General features: G+C 30.5%; 2 protein-coding genes across 2 annotated transcripts in view; one reads left to right on the forward strand and one right to left on the reverse strand.

The window, feature by feature from the left end:
* The window catches only part of LOC123301761 (serine/arginine repetitive matrix protein 2), a 46,442-nt gene that overhangs the window by 8,020 nt on the left and 17,780 nt on the right, over window positions 1-20,642 (forward strand). The window contains exons 7-10 of the mRNA XM_044884648.1: window positions 208-2,037; window positions 2,244-2,338; window positions 2,429-2,557; window positions 3,399-3,586. Coding sequence (XP_044740583.1) covers window positions 208-2,037; window positions 2,244-2,338; window positions 2,429-2,557; window positions 3,399-3,586 — 2,242 coding nt within the window. The remainder of the gene's footprint in view (window positions 1-207; window positions 2,038-2,243; window positions 2,339-2,428; window positions 2,558-3,398; window positions 3,587-20,642) is intronic.
* LOC123301771 (lysosomal aspartic protease-like) lies at window positions 11,005-15,640 on the reverse strand. The gene is made up of 7 exons (XM_044884665.1): window positions 15,482-15,640; window positions 15,284-15,410; window positions 14,121-14,244; window positions 13,843-13,961; window positions 12,741-12,940; window positions 12,190-12,556; window positions 11,005-11,338 (listed from the first exon to the last, which is right to left on the reverse strand). Exons 1-7 carry the CDS (start codon window positions 15,541-15,543, stop codon window positions 11,177-11,179), a joined length of 1,161 nt encoding a protein of 386 aa, XP_044740600.1. The 5' UTR covers window positions 15,544-15,640; the 3' UTR covers window positions 11,005-11,176.

Below are 20,642 nucleotides of genomic sequence, written 5' to 3' on the forward strand. Positions count from 1 at the left end.
AGATAAATGTTTATTAGAAGAATATTTGTACTATTTTCAAAACATGTACTCCTAATACTAATTTAAGCAACTGTGGAATTCCGCACGGGTCGAGCTAGCTTTCTTTTTAAAAGTGTGGTTTTAATATTCTAAGAAATTAGAGAAAGGTGTGATAATTTGTACTAGAAATTCAGAAATCTTTGAGTACAAATTCATTTTTATTTCTAGGCAAATCTAAACGTCGTCGTCTTGAACAACGTCAACGTACTCCACCTCCATCAAAGGAAGTATTCGCATCTGGTGATAATATTTTAGTAAGCGTTAGTTTTCCCAAAGTCAATGAAAATAATGGCAACGGTGTGGCAAATGTCCGAGACGTTATATCATCGTCTGGTAAACGTAAACGTGGTGATTTAGACGGAGATGGCTCTAATAAAAAGAAAAAGAGTAACAAAGACAAATCGAAAAAGAGTGGTGATAAATCAAAAAAGAAGAAAAAGGATACATCAAATATTAAACCAGTAGCAATAATTGATTTAGATCAATCGCCGTTCAAGGAAGTAGCACCATCACCACGTGACGTTATTATATTAAGTGACAGTGACAACGGTGAAAAAGAGGCTGAATTAATGGAACGACAAGAAATGTTACGTGAAGAACTATTAGAAATGGAAGAGGAGAATAATTCTGTACCACAATCTCCAACGGAAAATAATTACACAAGTGGTCCAAAAACTCCACCAGAACCACAAATTAAATTCTTAATACAAAAACCAACACAATTAATACGAAATGTACAAAATCCATTACACGATGATCAAGATGACGAAGACGATGATGTTGGACCCGAAGAGGATATGATTGATCCACAAGAAGAATTGGAATTACGTCTAAATGAAGTTATGCATAAAGGACCAAACACACCACCAGAACCACCTAGTTCACCACCAAGCTCTCCAGATGTTTATGATCCATTTGAACCTACTAAATCACGATCACCGTCCCCAACTGAACCTCCAGTGGCGAGTAGTGATGTTGATCCAATCTCCACAAAAGCTACTCCACCTGACATTGCTGAATCAGAGTCCTCGTTGGTTGATTTAGCAGTTGGTCCACTTGAAAAACCAAGCACAAATTTAAATAGCGCAACGGAACCAACTCCTATTCAACGGGTACTATCGATATTAAATCCAAAACAAGGGGCAACACCAGAACTTTCACCACCTACACCAAACACCGCAACTGTATCTGAACAGGACTCACAAACACGAACATCACCAGAGAAATCATTAGATTCTGCTACGAATATCGTAAATAACGCAACAACATCGACTACATCAGCGAAAACTTCGAATTCTCAGCCACCTCCAGCGATTGTTAAACCAATGGTGTCATCAATGATGACATCACAAGCGGCCACAATGATGATCACATCAACACCAGTTGTACAGAGTGTCGCAGGACAAGCACGACAAAATATATTTAATAACGCAAGTGGGGCACGTAATACAGCCACATCTTCGTCAATTCCACAAAGGATTGTTTTACCAAACGCAGCGAATAAATCAAGTCCTACCAAAGCGGTGTCATCCACAACAAAAGGTCCAATTACATCCAAACCGATTAAACCGATGCAAAAGACAATTATATCAAAATTACCATTACCGTCAACCAAACCGTATGTACCGAGTAGGCAATTAAAGAAAAGCGGTACTGTACAGCCACAGAAACAAAATAATCGTAATAATAATAATGAAAATGGTATTGAAGTGATTGATGTGGATCTGGATTTTGATTCGCCATATTCACCTGGTTCAAGTGATTTTGAAGATTTGTTTGAACCACCAATGGAGATTCAATCAAATAATAAGGGTTCACGTTCAAATAATACTAAAAATACTAAATCACCCGCCAAAAATAGTAATCCAAATAATCAAAATGCATTCGATTCATTGTTTGGTAATTCACCGGTTTATAAACCATCAGCTATTAATAATAAGAAATCGAAGAGTGGAACAGCGATGAAAATACCTGTTAAATATGATAAGAAACAGAAAGGTAATTTATTATTTATTATTTGACTTCTTTATCGAAAACACCTACACTCAGGCCCTCTTTTTTCCATTAGACACTTTCCCAGGACCTCGTGTCGTGATCGACGAGACCATGGCCTGCCCCCAAAAAAAATTATTCTTTTAGAAGTTTTAGAAGCTATGATTAAAAGAAATGGATTTATTTTAAAGATGTTCTTTTATTTTTTACAGGAGGTAAACAAGTTGGTGTCAAATTAGATGAAGATAGTTTAAAAATTTTAGATGATTTACCCAGTTCTGCTGTTGAACTACAAGTTAAAAATAAGGTAAGGATAGGGAATTTTTGTTAAATTTTCAATTGATAAATAATCATTTCAAAAATTTCTAATAAATTTTTTTATTTTTAATTGTTTCAGTTCTTAAAGAAATTGAATCGACAAGAACGTGTTGTTGAAGAAGTAAAACTTGTATTAAAACCACATTATAATAAGAAACATGTTACTAAGGAACAATATAAAGATATTTTACGACGATCTGTACCAAAGGTAAGTCCAATTTTATACTTTATTGCATTTCTTATTTAAATAATCAAGAGTTAAAACGCTGTAGACATCTACCAAATAACCTTAATTTTTTCAAAACACATTCGAAAACTATAAAATAGTACAAAACTTGACTTTTACTCGGTGTCTCGATACCCCCTCATTAATTTCTCTAGTGATACCTATAAACAGAACCCCGCATATCACGAAATTAAGCGGTAGAAATTTTCAGAATCCTCTCAATAATTATAAAATAGATAGCCACTGAAAATTTTTAGAATGAGCAATACCTTGAGTTGAGTTGGAGAGAAATGTGCAGCAGGTACGGCTCTCAGGCTAAATGAGGTCTCACCATGGACTGAGTTCACTTTCCTAACTATGGGAACAAGTTCTCAGTAAAGATATCCACCAGACAGAAATGGTATGAGAACTTGGTTAAGCGAAAGGGAATGGTATTCTATACAGATTGATCTAAGTTAAAGAGGAAGATAGATTGTGTGTATCAAGTGGAAGTGATGGCTCATCTTTCTCTGTCACGAGGAGATGAACTCACATGAGCCAGTCTTTCTTTAACAACTTCTGTTCTTAGATAGCTCCAAATGGTTCATGGAGTAATGGAGGCTACGGACTCTAGGGTCTAAGTTTGTCTTACCCAAGGGCAGCTTCTGTAACCTTACCTACCATATATAATACCTTGAGTACTTCAGGAGGGAATGTTTTTTGTAGTAAAGACCCTCTTTTGCACCAGATAAGCGTCTAAACAGTTTAGAGATTAAAAATTAACTCAGTATATGCACAATATTTAAACAATAAATTATTAATTTTTATTTTTATTTTGTTATAGATTTGTCACAATAAATCTGGTGAAATAAATCCAAAGAAAATTCAATCTCTAATAGATGCGTACGTGCGTAGAGCACGTATTGCAAATCGTAAAAATAGTGGTAACACCGGTGGTGTTACAAATAGTGGTGTCAACAATAACAACGCTGTACAAACGAATTCATCAATGCCACAAACATTACCAAAACCGTGAGTAAATTCTTTTTCTTAATTTTAAATTATCAATTATTTTATTTTTGAAATCATATATTATCTTATTTTGATAATTATTCTAAAAGTATGTTATCATCTCCTTTCCTCTCTATAGGACAAAAACGACATTTTGGAGCTGATCAGGTTGAATTCTAGAGTAAAAGTATAATCTAACAAAAAAAAAATCTCCATCACCACCACATATTCGAATAGTTTTTATTCGGTAACAAAACAAAATGCCTCCTCGAATGTGAGAATATATTTATAAATAATTTAAGTAATAAAAAAAAAAATCGTAAAATCCATAATAAAGTGTTGATCAAAACATAAAAGCTTGATGAGCAAGTTTAAAGAATAATTTTATTCAGTGAAACTGTGTGATATCCAATTTTTTTTTATTTGAATGGTACGGGACACAAAAGACGTCGGGTTTTTAAATACTTAAGACATTTTGTTTTTTATCCCAATTTAGTTCAAAGTTAAGTATTTCCCTAAAAAAAATGATGTACCCAAATTTATTTTATCCTTGTAAAAATGACGAAGGTATGTTGTAAGAGTATAACAGGTCAGGATGTTTTTTTTTTTTTTTAAGTGGGTCTAGTTTTGAGATTGTAGGCAATTTAATTTCATTTATGGATCTGATCTAGCTAACTATACAAAATTTCCATTAAGATATAATTTTTTTAAAGAAATAAAATTATTTTTCTCACCTCCGTGCAGAAAGTGTCAACTTTCGTCCGGCTGTGCAAAACGGAGTTGCCGCTTTCTGCCTCTGTCGTGGAGAAAAATAGTAGTAACTAAAGAATGTCTCAGATCAAAGAATAATAGTTAATTTTGACCCAAAAAGTTCAAAAATCGCATTCATTTAGTGATTGGATCCATAGTTTTTGATATATCATCAAAACTATGGATCCAATCACTAAATGAATGCGATTTTTGAAAATTGTATACAAAATGTGATTTTCTCAGAAATTATGGATCCAATCGCCAAATGAACCCGATTTTTAAATTTTTTGGGTCAATATTACCCTATAAACTGAGTTTTATCGAAATCAGAGGTGAAAAATTTATCTCGATTTTTTGGAATTTTCTTAAGGGGTACCCCTAAGAAAAAATCAAAAAAATCGGCAAAAATTTATGGTTTCAGATTTCGATAAAACTCAGTATATAAGGTAATTTTGGCCCAAAAAGTTCAAAAATCGCATTCATTTGGTGATTGGATCCAGAGTTTTTGATATATCGTCCAAAATTCTATACAAAATGTGATTTTCTCAGAAATTATGGATCCAATCGCCAAATGAACACGATTTTTGAATTTTTTGGGTCAAAATTACCTTATATACTAAGTTTTATCGAAATCTGAAACAATAAATTTTAGCCGATTTTTTTTGATTTTTTCTAAGGGGTACCCCTTAGAAAAAAATAAAAAAAATCAGCAAAAATTTGCTGTTTCCAATTTCGATAATATTAGGTAATTTTGACCCAAAAAATTCAAAGATCGCATTCATTGACGTACAAAAATTGATCTTAATGGAAATTATTGTTCTTTTGAGAGCTAACTGAGAATAACCTTAAAAGTCTTTAACGCACTAAAACTTACCATACAATATACAGAATGTTTGGAAAAATGATGCAATAAATTTATAAAATTCACTAAAAATAGAAAAACAAGTTCAAATGAATATATTCGAAAATAATCGAGTGAAATCTTCGGAATTACTCTCTAAAAAATCAGTTCTTATTGGATCGACAGTGAAAAAAAATTTAGGAGCTTATTTCATATGAACTTGTTTTCCTCTGTTGGATGAATTCTATTATAAATTGCACCTTTTTTCAAAACATTGTTTATTTTGAGTTGAAACAATATAATTCTCTAAACTTAAGAAAGGGATTTTGTTTACCTCTCTAAAAGGGTAAGTATCAGTTACAATGATCAATTTAGTTTTGAACTAAATTGGAGTTAAGTAGACAACAAAACGATTCTAAAAGAGGTTCATATTATATTTAACGTATAGTTTCTGGGTATCGCCTAAATGTTAAGCACGCGTTTATATTACTGCCCAAATAATTGTTTTCTATGCGATATTTCTGTATAAATGTAATTTATTTACTGCGCGTAAAAGAATGATGAAAAAAAATGTAAGTACAGGTTTGTTACGTTCAAATTGCTTTAGAACTTATCACATTCATCTCATAAATATTGTATAAATTAGAATTTATTATTCTAGGTTTTTTTCAATTTCAATTTTGACCCTTCTTTTTTCAAAAAAATTATACATATATTTTTTTAAAAAATATTTAAATTTTAAATATTTATAATTCTGAAAATGTTTGTATAAGGAGCCAAGCTCGGAAAAAAATTGTTTTTTAGAAAAAGAAAGTTTCATACAATAGTTGTAAAGGTAAAAGAGTTCTGAACTTAAGGGGAACATGTAACTGTTAAGAGAAAGATAAAAAAACTTTAAAAAGTTGTTCCTCATAAAAAATCCAACAACATTTGTTCGAAACTTTTTTTGCGAATTCAATAGATTTGAATAAAATTCGAATTATTCTTGCATAGAAAGTTGAAATTCTAATAATAGAAAGAGACAGAGAAAATTTTTAAATTGATTTGTATAATAGAAAGAATGCATTTTGTAGAATACGTTTTTCGAAAAACTAACTAGTCTTTACAAAAATTATTTTGCTTTTTCGGCTTTATTCTAACACCCCGTATATACAGAGGTGATAAATATAAGCAATTTTTTTAGAAAAATATGTTAAAAATGATCAAGTTTTACACATTTTTAGCAAAAAGTTAAATAAGGATTTGACAACTTGATTGAGGGTTTTATTGGAAAACAAATTTTCAAATATCTTTTGCTACACAAGCGCCATTCTAGCCACTTGATTTACTTTTATGGACACTTTTTGTGTCAAAACAACCATAAGAGATTGTGTTCCATTACCTCTACACTCCGCAATCGTAAACTTGATATACAAACATTTTAAGAATTCGAAAACAAATCGAGGAGATAAAATAACTTAACAATCGATTAAAAAAATTGTATGAATGTGTATTTTGATAATTGTGTAATTAATTTATGTGTAAGAGAACAATTTTTATTTTTAAACTTTTTTTTAAAGTAATTTTTCATTTTCATTTTATAAAAAAAACATAAATAAATGTGGGGATAGGACTTGGGGATAAACAAACAAAAAACAAACGGAATTCGCAACTGTTTCTAATTAATTATATTATTATATCTGTTGTACATAAAACATTTTTATTTTTTAATTACTTTAATTAATTATTATATTAAACAAAAATTAAAACAAATAAGTTGTATATGTACATGCGCATTTTATGAAAGTTTTTCGATTGTCGATTCAAAAAAACAATTTAGTTTAATAAATTAGTAATAACATAATTATTAAAATTAATAAATTAATATTATTATTATGTAATACATGATTGTGGGTGTTGTGTGAAAACGTGTGTGTGGTGTGCGCATGTGTAAAAAAACTATATAAATATATTTGTTGTGTTTAGTGTGTGAATGCTCAAATAAAAAGTTTTTTTTTATAAAAAAATTAAAAAAATTTACAATTTTATTATTGAAAAATTAATGGCTATGGTTAGAAAATACGACGCGTTTTTCTTAAAGTGGCTGTACTACAGGTCATAGAGAAGCTCGTTATTCTTGTCCCTAATGCATTTCAAAGAGATTCAGTATCACGTAGTGAATTTAAATGGAGAAAATCCTTACAAACTTAGAGGACGGAAGTTCCGCTATTTTGAGAAAAACCGTTTCGACTTATATCTCCATAATCGTGTACTTTAGGCCAAAAATGGTAATAAACTTGATTATAGGTAATTAAATTTCCTATCTTTCTTGTTAGATAATTTTTTTGTATCATTTATCGTTTACGACTAGTTTTGAAAGAGAACAAAACGCTAAATGATGAAAATTATAGGAAATTTAATTATCTACAATAAAGGTTATTACCATTTTGGTCTAAAATGCACGGTTACTGAGAAATAGGTCGAAATGGTATTTCTCAAAATGCTGGCACTTCCGCCTTTCAAATTTGTAAGGATTTTGTGTTATTTAGCGCAAGAAAGAATTCTCTATTGTCTGTAGTACTGCTCTCCTTGTAAATTTAGAACTCCAATAAATTTTGTAAACTATCTTTTTCTTACAAAAAACAAAACATAACGAGTTCCAAATTTACAGAGAGAGGGCGAGTTCGCTTAAAAAAAGCGTGTGGTGTTGAGGTAATCATTTCCAATAATTGATTTTAAAAAAAATTCAACGATGTCACGTGATTTCGTGAAGAATAAACGTAAGAACAATTCACTGCCATCGTCTTAGAGTTAAGATAGTAAAAATAGAATCCAACGTATTAAGTCTGTTGAACGACGGCCTCTGCAAGAATTTCCTAATATTTTGAAGAATTCACTATCATCATACGATACGATTAAAGCTGCAGATTACCTTCAAATTAAAAAAACTTTTTTTGTGGAAGGCCGTCGAACATAGCCTAAGCTTGCCTTGAAACACTGAATAACCAGAAATCGGTTATTTTGATGAAAGATGGCACGCCCTTTATAATTTTATATAATTTAGACAAGACGCCATCCTTGAAAAGTTTATCTCAAATAGTATGAAACTTAAAAATCCATGGCAAATGACCCATGGATTCGTCGGATTTATTCGACAATATTAAAAATTGATGCTAAATATATTAATTTTTCCGTAATCTTGCTTATCAGATCCCACTGTTGTGTATTGCTATGTCTAATTCTTTGTAGTAGGGGAGCTTAAGAGGGGCTTTGGGGAATAACTCAAGCGCGTCATATTAAGATGCTAAAAAGTGTACGTACATTCCAATAATCTGTCGATTTAAGCGTTGAAGATAAAAAGATACGCTCCACTATGAGAGTTTATATTAAATGAATGGAAGTAACATTGGCAGGGATTAAATTGGAAGCCAAAATTTGCAATCGACCAAAAACGAAGAAAATATGAATGAATTTTTATACTTACTTTATTAAAAGCGCTGCAGGTCTGTCGTAATTATGGAGGGTAGAGATAAGGAGAACCCTCTGTATATATAAAAAGTGTCCACCAAAAAGCAGAAAATTGTTTAAACGAAAGTAATAAGAGAAAGATAAAGATGTAAACAAATGGTTAGAGATGGATAGAGAAGTACACATCAAACACAAAGTAATAAGATTAAGATAAAGATGTAAACAAATTTTTAGAGAAGAAGAGTGGAGAAGTTCACATGAAACACCTTTGGTTACACAAGCGCCATTCTGGTTAATTTTAGAACTGTTATTTTCTGTTTTCAACTGGGCATTTTGTACTTTGTGACCCCTATTTGGTTCTCTTTATCTCTATCTTCCATAGTCGTAATAAAATCAGAAATAACCATAAACATATATGAATTACACTTCTAATCAGGGCAGCGCCAGAAAATATTTTACGAATAAATTTTAAAATAAACCTAGCACGTTATTTAGAATTCATCGAAAGTTTGAATTTCTGTGCCATCGTTGAATAAATACATGCAAACAAATTTTAATAATAAATTGTAACATAAAAAAAATAATAAAATTTAGTATGAATTGAAAACAGGAAAAAGAATTTGTAAGAAGAAAACTTTGTGAATAATATTTTAAGTTTGAGGAAGGAATGATAATATAAATTTAACAAATTTGGTTATTTGAGTGAAGATTATTAATTTAACAAAAAAATGTATTATTAAAAAATAAAAAAAATTCAGCATGCGCCTCTTAATTTAGTGATATTTTGATTGAGTGATGATTTATTCTTGAATAAATTATGTAGAAAAATTTGAAAATTGTATTATCAGTGTCTGATTATTTTAATTTTCATAATTTACATCATCTCTCTTTGATAGGTCTAGAGTCAAGCGAGATATTTGACAGTCATTTTAAAACGGTTGAAAATTTGTATATCTTGTTTTAAATCTATTACTCTAATCTTAAATTTTTTTTAAACAAAAGTTTAAAAAGCTCACTTCTTCTGGATGATTAAAATGGACAAGTTAGAGAAACAGTAGAATGTACAGTTGGACCGGATTTACTATTACACAGGATACACCAATTCGAGCTTTAAAAACATCGCTATGCTAGTTATGCTAGAGCCAAAAGGCATTTAACCTTTTTTGGGGCTGAGCATCATGCTCGGATTAAGACAGCATACATAACATACTCTTTAAATTTTGGCAGAATGCCTTCTTTAAGCCAAAATAGGATATCCAGTCTTTGGTTCGATCTATTGAGGACACCCAAGGCAAAATAATTATAAGTGATTTGGGTTCTGTTCTTTAAAATTCTCGGGAAGAATACGTCACAAATGATTTACTGGCGCTAGAAATAATTAAATTTTCACTAACTCAAAGGAATTTGATAATGTATACCATTTGGAATATCTTATCATATTTATTATTGACAGAAAAATTTATAGTGAAAATAAATAGGTGAGAAGATATGCTCAATTATTTCAAATATTTACACATTTTTTAACCGATAATAGAAATTCCTTACATAGATGCGATAATTTTTAAAATACCGAGTGCCAAAATAATTTATACATTCTTTTTATGAGATATTTCGCCCGCCATTTATCGAAAGTGTTCAGTGAACATAGAAAAAGGATATACTATTTAAGAAATTGTTAAAAAGAGTAGCCCCTCTTGTGTGGAGCCGATAAATTATCATCTTTCTCTGGATTGGTTTCTGTTCAGGACATATTTTGCTACATCTCGTTAACTTAATCAGTGTATATGTCGCAGCCAATTAGAATAATTAGCTGTTCAGTTAACAAACTAATCTTTTCGATATTCAGCCGAAGCGTTTAATACAACAACATTCAATGAATTGACTGTCTGATGCTTAGGCCATTTATGCAAATAAATTTGACAAAAAAAGGTGTTTTATCTGAAATTAGAAATTGTTCATTTTCTTTTTTAAGTAATTAAAATATTACTTGTTGACGCAACTTATAACTTCCATGGCATTTGGATCCACAAAGAACTTTGTTTTTAAAACAAGTCCATCTATTATTGCAAAGGTGATTCAGAGCAGGCATACAATAACATTTTTGGAATCCCTGGTCACTAACAGATGACTTGCAACAGCTTCTCTCAAAGAAATCGAACTTTTTGGAAATTTCGTCGCCGTAGTTTGTATCTGAGTACTGGAACTCTAATATTTCGAGATGAGAATTATTTGGCTACTTGTTAAATGGTCAGAAATTTTGTAATTTTTCAACCTTTGGATCTAAATTGATGACTATTTGTAGTCGAAACTTACCTCTTGAAGAAAAGTAGGCAAAAAAACAACGAAAATTGACACTAAAGAATATAGTTCAAAATTAGGAAATTAAAATATTTACTCGAAATTACAGAAAAATATTTATTTCTAATTACTTTTATTCAAAACTTCACACATTGTCATTCTTAATTACAATTAACAAATTGTCATTTCTTATTAAAGCAGTCTTATTTTTTTTGATTTTTTTTTACTATTTGGTAACAAAAAATTATAAGGCTTTGGAAAAAAAAATACTATTCTTAAGCAGTTTCAGCGAACCCAACTCGTGAATTACCAACATCAAATGTTGTGTAATATTTACCAATGAATACATCACCTAAAATCCATAATGGTCCATTTGGTGGTGGGATATCAATGCCCATGAAACCAGATAAGCAGATGGTTTTACCCATTTGATTAACCTTAAAAAAAAAATGGAAATTACTAGAGAAGCTCTTTATTCCTACGTTGGTGTTATTCAATTTTTATCACGAAGTGTAATTTGCAGCTTGAAGCAGAGGAAACCATAATGTTTGCAGTAAAAAGATTGGTTAAGTGTAAGCATCAATAAGGGAGTGTTTAGCAGATGTTCAACTAGAATAAAAATGGGAAACGAATCGGCAACAGAAACTCATTTATGAAAGACTTCTAGATTAAATACAGTTTTGGGGAAACAAAATTTAAAAATTTTGTTTAATAGTATTGATAAAATCGAAATTTTTATCATTATAAAAGTTGTAGAAAATAAATTTTACAACAATTTATTATCCGATTCTTTTTTCTGTAAGTCGTAATTCTTTACAGAGATATTTATGACTTTAATAATACTTTAATTAAGTGGTGGATTAGGCAACTTCCTAGGGTCCCTGGGGAAGGTCAAAAGAGAAAAAGATAAATATGTACGAGAATGGCGACACTAGGGAGCGCCAAGTTGATTTACGAAGGAAAAAAAAAAACAAATTTTTATGAGAGGGGCCACACACAAGGACGCGCCAAGTTAATTTACGAAGACTAAATAAAAAAAGGGGAAATGGCTAATTTCTATGACAAGTGGGGGTTCCAAAGTCTGATTTTTACATCACTTAGGAGCCCTGGAGAATTGAATTGCCTAGGGGCCTTCACGCGACGGTTAATCCGGCACTGAGTCTCAATGGGCCTCCAGGTTCAATATTAAGTGAAAAATGTTCAAAATAGCATATGTTGGTCGTTTATAATTTGGATTCAGTGTGGACTTGGTCGTTATAACCAATTATTAAAAAAAATGTCTACTTACAGTTAAAATATAATCTTTTCCTTCCAATGGGAACACTTTACCGCCAATTTTGAAGTTGATAACTGGTAAATTGGGAATCGAATTACAATCAACAAAGTATTCACCATTCATAATTGGTGTAGCACCTAAAGCTTTGTTCAATTCAGTAATTTCAGCTAATGGTCCAGCAATTAAACTGGTACCAGTGTCAGCAATAGCTTCACAACCATTTTCACAGAATGTTTTACTACCTGCCACTGTTACCGAATCCATTTTGAATTGCCAATATGCTTTACGATCGACTGGCACATATGTGAAATCACCCTTATATTTTGCTGGATCAACACCACCAAAGATTATTTCACCACCTTCAGGAGCTGATGGATTTCTGTAAATATGAAATTGAGTCAAAATTAATTTTCTTTCAACTTCGTTTTCCCCCATTTCCAGTCTAGTGTCAGACGTTGTATTATTTGATTATTTTATTAACCTTTCAGATTGGTCTTCTTTCGTACGACAATTATTACTCTTGTGATGAGAGAAAAAAAAAGTTTCATCCGTTAAAAAATTACCTGTTCAAATAGAATGAGAAAACTGGCTCTTGAACTAATCCTTGCGAGATCATATTATCGAATACAGGTGTGACACGATCAACTGAAATTGAACTGAAGGCAAGACCCAAAATTCCATCAAATTTAGCGGCAACAAATGTTAGACCTGGTTCTTTCACTGCTTCAGCAAATGTTTGACCTTTAACGTCTAATCCAGCAATCTACAAATTTTTCATATTACGAATTTTACTAACATCAGTATATCATTGTCCATTCACACGCTAGCGTTTATTTTTTTCCTTGTAATATTCCTTCAATGAAATCACGAAAACTTTGGTGGTTAAGAGTTTCCGGTTTAGATAAAATTATTGAGTTGAATACAAAAACAATTTATAAATTTTCTAAAGCAAATAAAAAAGTGATTTTTTTATGAAAACATTTCAAAATTTATAGTGTTTTGAAAGCTCACGGTGGTTACATTACTGGAAAATTTTGAAATGTCAGGGAATTCTGTGAAAAAAGGAAAAGTCAAGGAATTTTATCATTTTCTTAGCAAATTTCTTGAAATATTTTTATAATTTTATTTTTCTATTCCAATTACAGTGGAACCTCAATAACTCGAACCTCAAAGGAAATACAAAAAATTTCTAGTTAATGAGTTTTAAATTTAACAAGCAGTTTGAAATACAAGAGGATTTACTTGCTAAAATTTCGACTTAGAAAGGGAGGAATTATATTTTACTTTTACTTACGGAGTTATAAACGAAATGGTCGGAAGGGAATGGCATTTTTTTCCGACTTAACGAAGTTCGAGCTATCAAGGGTCTACTGTACTTTAAATAAATGGCGCATTTGATCGTAATATCTTGAGCCATATTTAATATTAAGATTTTTCAAGCTTGTGATTTATAAAATTTTCGTTCCATTTTCTTTCAAATCAATTTAGAAGTATTAATTTGATCAGAGAATGGTTGAAAACATGAAAAAGTAATTTTAGAAAAACAGTGGCTACCATGAAGCTAGTTTAGTTTGTTTTTAAATTTCCAAACATAAACAATTTTCGTATGAGAAAATTATCACGCTAACGTATGAATATTCGTATCATTTTTGACATAAAACTTACATTTACAACATCTGTGGAAAGGAATCCGTTAAGACTTCCAGTTCCATAACGAATTGCGAATTCAGTTCCATTTTTCTCATATGTCGATGATTTGCTGCTGTCATATTTATTATGTAATACTATTTTCAAAAAAGAAAACAAGAAAAATCATGTTTTTTTCGTTAATTATGTTATGAGATAAAAACAATAACAAAGATCAATGTTATTTTTAGTTTCACAACAATTTTAAGGTCATTCTGGGGTTATTTCTGATTAAAAAAAATATCAATATTACTTACAACAGGCGATATTTGTCAAACTGCAATGTTTTGATGGCACCCATAAATTGGATGATCCTGTATCAAAGATCACTCGAAATGATTGTGGTGGACTTCCAATAGTTATTGGTCCATAATATTGAGCCTAAATACATGAAAAATAAAAATTACCAACAAATTTAACTGCACGAAAATTTGTTATTGATTTTCGCTAAGATTGCATGAGTTGTATCAACGAAATTAAACCACTTTAAGAGGATATTCTGGAAAAGACCAATCTTAAATGGAAGGAAGAACGTACTTGTGGTACTACAAGACAGATATGGTCTGAGTACAATCGCAGGCGTTCCGAAGTTCTCATATCACTTCCAAGGGCTTCTGTTGTTCTGCAAAGTTGTTGCGGCTATCACAGGACACTGGCTGGGCGGCAAGCATGCTGAACGCTTAGGCCTGGCAGTGTGTTACGACTACTGCAGGAGCTGTCACAGTGGTGACGAGGAGGAGACAATGTCTCATCTTCTCTGTCACTGCCCAGCTCTTGTCATGAGGAGATGGACTTACTTGAGCCAGCCTCTCTTTGACGACCTCTTCGACCAAGTCTGTCGACGTCAAAGCCCTCCTGCTGTTCTTAAACAGCTCCAAATGGTTCATGGAGTAGTGGCCAAGGGTGGGCCAACCCATTTACGGTATCACAACGGACCCTATGGTCTAAGTGTGTCCCACCCCAGGACAGCCACTCATAACCTAACCTAAAGTATTTCGATATCAAAAAAAATGAAAATGATTCAAAAAATTTATCAATTAATAAGCCTTTTATACGTCTTTTGTGAAAAATTCGCTTAGCTTAAAACTCGACGAATATTGATAAAAGTTTTTTATGTAAATGATAAAACATTTTTAAAAGCACTTATTGACTAAAAACCCAACATTTATTACGACTTCTTCATTTACCATCATGTAAAAAGGGCTGTTTTTAATAATTAATCGTAAATCGTACAAAGAATTGCCTTGAATTTCATACAGAAGGCGTATTTAAATACTCATTAATTGACACACAAAATTTCAGTTTTTTATTAACACTTTCGTCTTGATATCGAAACACCTTAAGGGAAATTTCGTACGTGCCTCGGACCCGCTAGTGTTCGAAATAAAACCACCCAAAAATTAAAAAAAATAAAACTTACATCTAAATAATTTGATAATGGTTCTGGTGACCCAACTTTGGTTCCATAACGAAGTCGTACTTGTTGTACATGTGTACCGACATCTTCTAATGATCGTCTTGGTGATTGAAATTTCGTAAGAGGTACTCTACACAAGAAAATGAAAAATGCAAAAAAAATATTTAACGAAAATTTTTAATTTTAATGTATAAAACTTACTTGACAAAACAATTAACCACAACGGAAAATGTTATTAAAAATAAAAGGCTAAGACGCAACATTTTCAGTTGCTTCGTTTTGCTATTGTTCTAAATATTTTTTGCTTATCAATTTTATTAATTAGTAAGCAAAAATTGTACAGTTTGTTGCTATATATATATATTTTAAACTTCGAATGATAAAAAAAAAATTATTCTCTTTGTTTTCAAAATACAGAATATTTTGAATGATTAATCAGATTTGTTTTATGTCATATGATTTTAGTATGAGACCACTATATACAGTTGTTTCTTTTACTCTTCACCGGCTGCGGCTAGAGAAAAAAAAAACTATTGAACGCAGACGTACTAAGTACGGGAATTTCAAAATAGTTTTAATATATTTATTTTAGAAGAACTACTTAATAATTTTTACGATAATAATTTTCAAAAAAAAAACTCTCTTTTTTAGATTGGACTAATTTTCTATTTCTATATTTTTACTTCAATATACAGATAACTCTCTAGAGTGACGTCAAGCGTTAACGTAACGACTCTCTATTAGCTTTTGTCGTGCCATAAACGGCAAGTAAGAAGGCTTTTAATTTATTACGATCACCGAATGCCCATGTTTGTCGTGCGTGAATGAAATGCAATCTTAATTAAAATTTTAATTGGATTCAACCATAAATTTGATGTGGAAAACGTAGAGCACGTGCAAATGCGTTAAGTGACGACAAAATTTGTCGTCACTTAACGCATCATTGGATTTGAAAACTAATACACAGCTATGAACTACATTAAACTGATACAATGATAATAAAAATTCTACTAATAAAACGATTTAACTAAGTTTGTTACAAAGTTTCTTCGTTTGGGTACAATGTGATTCCAAATTTGCAAGTTTATCCCAGAAAATAAATAAATACTAAATTTTCTATCGAGGCGGGCAAATAACAGCTAGTTACTCACATGTTTATAAAAAAAAATAGCCCGATATAAATAATCAAACTATTATGTCATTGGAATTTTTCGGATACTTAAGTATCTATATGGCCACCACACTCTAAGATACTTTAGATATTAAAAATATGTATCAATTAAAAGATAAAATTCAAATAGAAGGTAAAATAAAGTTCAAGTAGGATTACGAAACAAGCAAAACTAAAAATACATTACATCAAAAAATGTATACAAGTATCATAATACCAGGTCCAAAATGTCATAAGTCTTGACTTCAAATTCCTGATTCTCACAAAAGTAAAGTCCCTCTATAATATATAAGTCTATTGCAAGAATCCGACTCATGCTATTGATCTTGCTACTAAAAGAAACAAAATGGCTGACATATGTTTATTTATATACATATATTTGGCTTGTTTGGCCAACACCGCAATGTGTTTGTTTATTTTGAAGGAGCCCATTTTGTCCAAAATTTTGATGTCTTTGAAGGAGTAATTTTCTAGACACATATTCTTTTAAAGAAATGTTTCGACATACTCTTCGCGCCTCGTTAATTATTTGACATTTATTCATATTAAGTCTGTATATAGAGGTTATTTGACGTTCACACCATACTATTATTTAAAAATTAATAAACTTAAGAATAAAGGAATTGAACTCAATTTTTAATTATATTCGTTTATAATTATGAAAATAAATATGACCCGACTGACACTCAAATCGAGTTTAATAATTTAATTCATTAATTAATGACATTGAAAAATTTATTTTCTCAATATTAGCTAGCTAGCCCCCCTTGCATAAAAATATTCAAGGACGAAATAATTTAAGTTCTTTGGTCTTAAAATGTATGATATTTCTGATGATCTAATATGCCAGCGAAACAAAACTTATAAGAAAACAATAAATATTTGCCATTTTTAACAAGAAAATTATGTGTCATTTTACCTCATACATTATACTAATTTTGTATGCTCGGTAAAATTATTATTATTCATAAACTGGTAAATGGAGTTATTGATTTTTGTTGAGAACGCTAAAAAACATATAAATACAAACCGTGTAGGGTATGGCTTTGAAGGGATAGACCAATAAATTTCTGATAAATCTAAACATTTTATTCATTCCGAAACAATATTGTTTCGAGCAGTTGTCAAAAAACTATTCAAGTAAAGAAAATAAATATATTTTATCATACAGCGTTTTTTGAAAAAGGTGGAAGATATTTGATATGTCTTTCCTTGAACAGTTTTTTGACATCTCCTCGAAACAGACAAGAATCGATTTTTTAGATGAAAAGGTCTATTGTAATAAAGTCACATTTCCCCTTCAGAAGTCTCACTCAAAATCTTAAACCTCCCAATCAATTTGGCGAGGATGTTGGCTTGTAAATCGCGAAAAAAGTAAAATGGGTAGGAGTGCGGAAAAGTTGCCACTCCAAAAAAGAACTTCCTTAATGCTATCTGAACTTACATAAAGCCTTGATAGTAAAAAAACCCGACATAAGTAAAGGGGGGAGGTGTTCAAAAAAATTGACAACACTCAAAAAGGCACTTTCTTTAGACGATTTTCAACTCTGTAGCTCAATTTGGAGGTACTGTAAAAGATTTAAATATCACAAAATTTTCGATTTAGTTTTTTTAGGGGGTGAAAACAATATACTTCTTATCAGGATATTAATAAATGACGAAGAAGCGGGGTTTGGTGTGAGGCATATAAGACAAAATAAATATTTATTGATTTCTATTAATCTAATTTAGTAAATATTATGTTTATTTGAATAATATTCTAATCGATAGTTTATACATAATTTTTTTTTAAACTTTAAATATGAATTTTATTGGTTTTCTAACCCAGACACACAATTCACTTGGAATTTGTGTTTTAGCTCATACAAATTAATTATAATTTTGATAAAAATAATAAATTTTAACGTTATTTATAATTTTTTTTATCAAAACATTAATAGTTCATTCTAGAAAATAGTTCATTAAAAAAAAAAAAGATCAGTAAAGCTGCATCACTATGGTCATATTTCCCCCCTCATTAGATGCTTTTTATTGAAATGAGATTTTAAATGTTTACACAAAGCGCGAGAAGAGGCCACATCCTTGACAGTAAATCCTTCTTTATAACCTTCATGGATCAATCTATGATATAGTTAGACAAGGATTCTTGCATTGATTCACTCTCTCACTCTTGGTTGATCTTTCTCGCGTTCTCTTACCTATATAGAGATATGACTGGTACCAGTCACCGCCATTTTGGTTGAAGTTGTTTATTTAGATCTGTCAGTGCGTATTTTTCCTTAATTGAAAATTCTTAGATTTTCATTAACTCTAGTTCAATTTCGATTGAATTAATAGCCCTAAATATCGAATTTCGACTTATTTGAAATAACTAAAAATCAAACTCCTTCCTTATTGACCTTCGATACAGTGCATAAGTCTATAGTTTATGGGACAAATATGAATTAAAAAGTGTTTTCGAGTCTTAAAACATGGTGCCACGGGTAATTATCAAGATAACCTTCAAAAAAAAAACTATTGAATAAAAAGAAAACATGCTTACCTCTGTAAAAGGAAAAGGGTAACTATTTTATTTTATTTTAGAATTGTATTACCTTTTTTAAAATAATTACATTTGATTTATGAAATTTATTCATTATATGTTTAGCTAATTAATAACGGCTTAATAAATTTATTGATATTACTTAATCATGCGTAAACCGATTGAATTTTAAATCGTTTTTGTAAAGGTATTAATTTTTATTCCTTTCGATATGTCAATTTGATACAACCAAAATTAGTAGACATAAGGTCCACTTTTCTGAAAAAATGATGCAATTACCAATAAAATGATTCATCCCACTTTTTCTAACTTGAATCATTTATTAACTAACGAAAAATTCAAATGTTTTTTTCAAAATTTTGTGGTATTTTAGTTCGGTAAGAAAGACATAGAAATAACATGATGGCTATTGTTTTTCCAAAATCACACATTTTCGAATATCAATATTTACATTCCTGTACAGTTTTAGGATTGATATCCATCGTAAAAGGTAGAAGGGGAATGGGTTTTAATGAGATCTAGTTTTTAAAATCACTAGTACCTTTTGATTTCTGGAAAAAAATGAAAAATAAAATAAAGAACAAATCAAAAATTTCTTTTTAGACTGAAACTACTCTTTATTGCCGGACTAACAACTGAGTTAAGATATATTTGTTTTGTTTTAAAAAGACAAAATATTTTGTACAGAATATATAATTATTAATATTATTAATTAATTAATAATTAATTATTATTATTAGTATACACATCCATAAAATATTGTAATATTATTAAATGTGATTGGTTTTTTTTTTTAAATTTATTTTTAAAATCCATATTTCTTTTATTATTTTTAAATCTAGAATTAAAAGCTTGTGTTTGTTTATTCACAACATCAAGGATATCATCACGATATGATAACGTCGATATAATGTTAGCTTCTGTTCCTGCAACACATGCTATCATGCCGTCCAGGATGATTTGCGTTTGTAATTTCTTTTGGACGCAAATATTATACCGATGCCATCATAATGTTGTGAATAAAACAAACCCGAGCTAAGATAATAAATTGATTTTTTTTTTGTTCATTTTCTTCTTTTTTTTTTTTTTAAATATTTTTCACTTAAGTTATTGAAAGGTACTATGTATTATGCAATTTTTATTAAACAACATGTATATATTTTTTTATCACTGGCAGTAGTTATGTAACAAATTGGTTCACGTTTAGTGGCGGATTTAAAGCTTTCGGTAAATATTTAACCTCATACCTAGGGATATTAAATATCTAAAATTTCCTCGAGTAAACTTGACAGACAGAAATGGTTGTACCGATTTCGCTTTCTACGTCGAAATTCTTACACAGCATGTGTGTTAGTATCCAGTAATAATTATGTTACTAGTAGGAGCATATTTGGTGATTCCATCCCTAAATTTTTCTTTCTCCTAGGAAAAACGAAAGTCTGTTTATCAAAAGAAAAGTTGGAATACGAAATGATCGGATTAAGTCGCTCCAAAATAACAGTTTGATGTTCCCGATTGTCTTTTGACGATCGAACTTAATTTTTTTTTTTATGGATACTAAGATGTCCCTTTTCCGGGAAAGTAAGGCAAAAAAAAAACAGTTGAAATGCAAAAGAATCGAATTGGGTCGCCCCAACCCAACACTTTGG

This window comes from Chrysoperla carnea, chromosome 5 (genome assembly GCF_905475395.1).
Source record: "Chrysoperla carnea chromosome 5, inChrCarn1.1, whole genome shotgun sequence".
Classification (NCBI taxonomy): domain Eukaryota; kingdom Metazoa; phylum Arthropoda; class Insecta; order Neuroptera; family Chrysopidae; genus Chrysoperla; species Chrysoperla carnea.

Coding starts and splice junctions, on each gene's coding strand:
- LOC123301771 (XM_044884665.1), bottom strand. CDS start 15,543: ATGTTGCGTCTTAGCCTTTTATTTTTAATAACATTTTCCGTTGTGGTT. Junction 12,941..13,842: donor TTTCCACAGATGTTGTAAAT/GTAAGTTTTATG, acceptor AAAAATTTGTAG/ATTGCTGGATTAGACGTTAA. Junction 11,339..12,189: donor GAAAAGATTATATTTTAACT/GTAAGTAGACAT, acceptor TTTTTTTTTAAG/GTTAATCAAATGGGTAAAAC.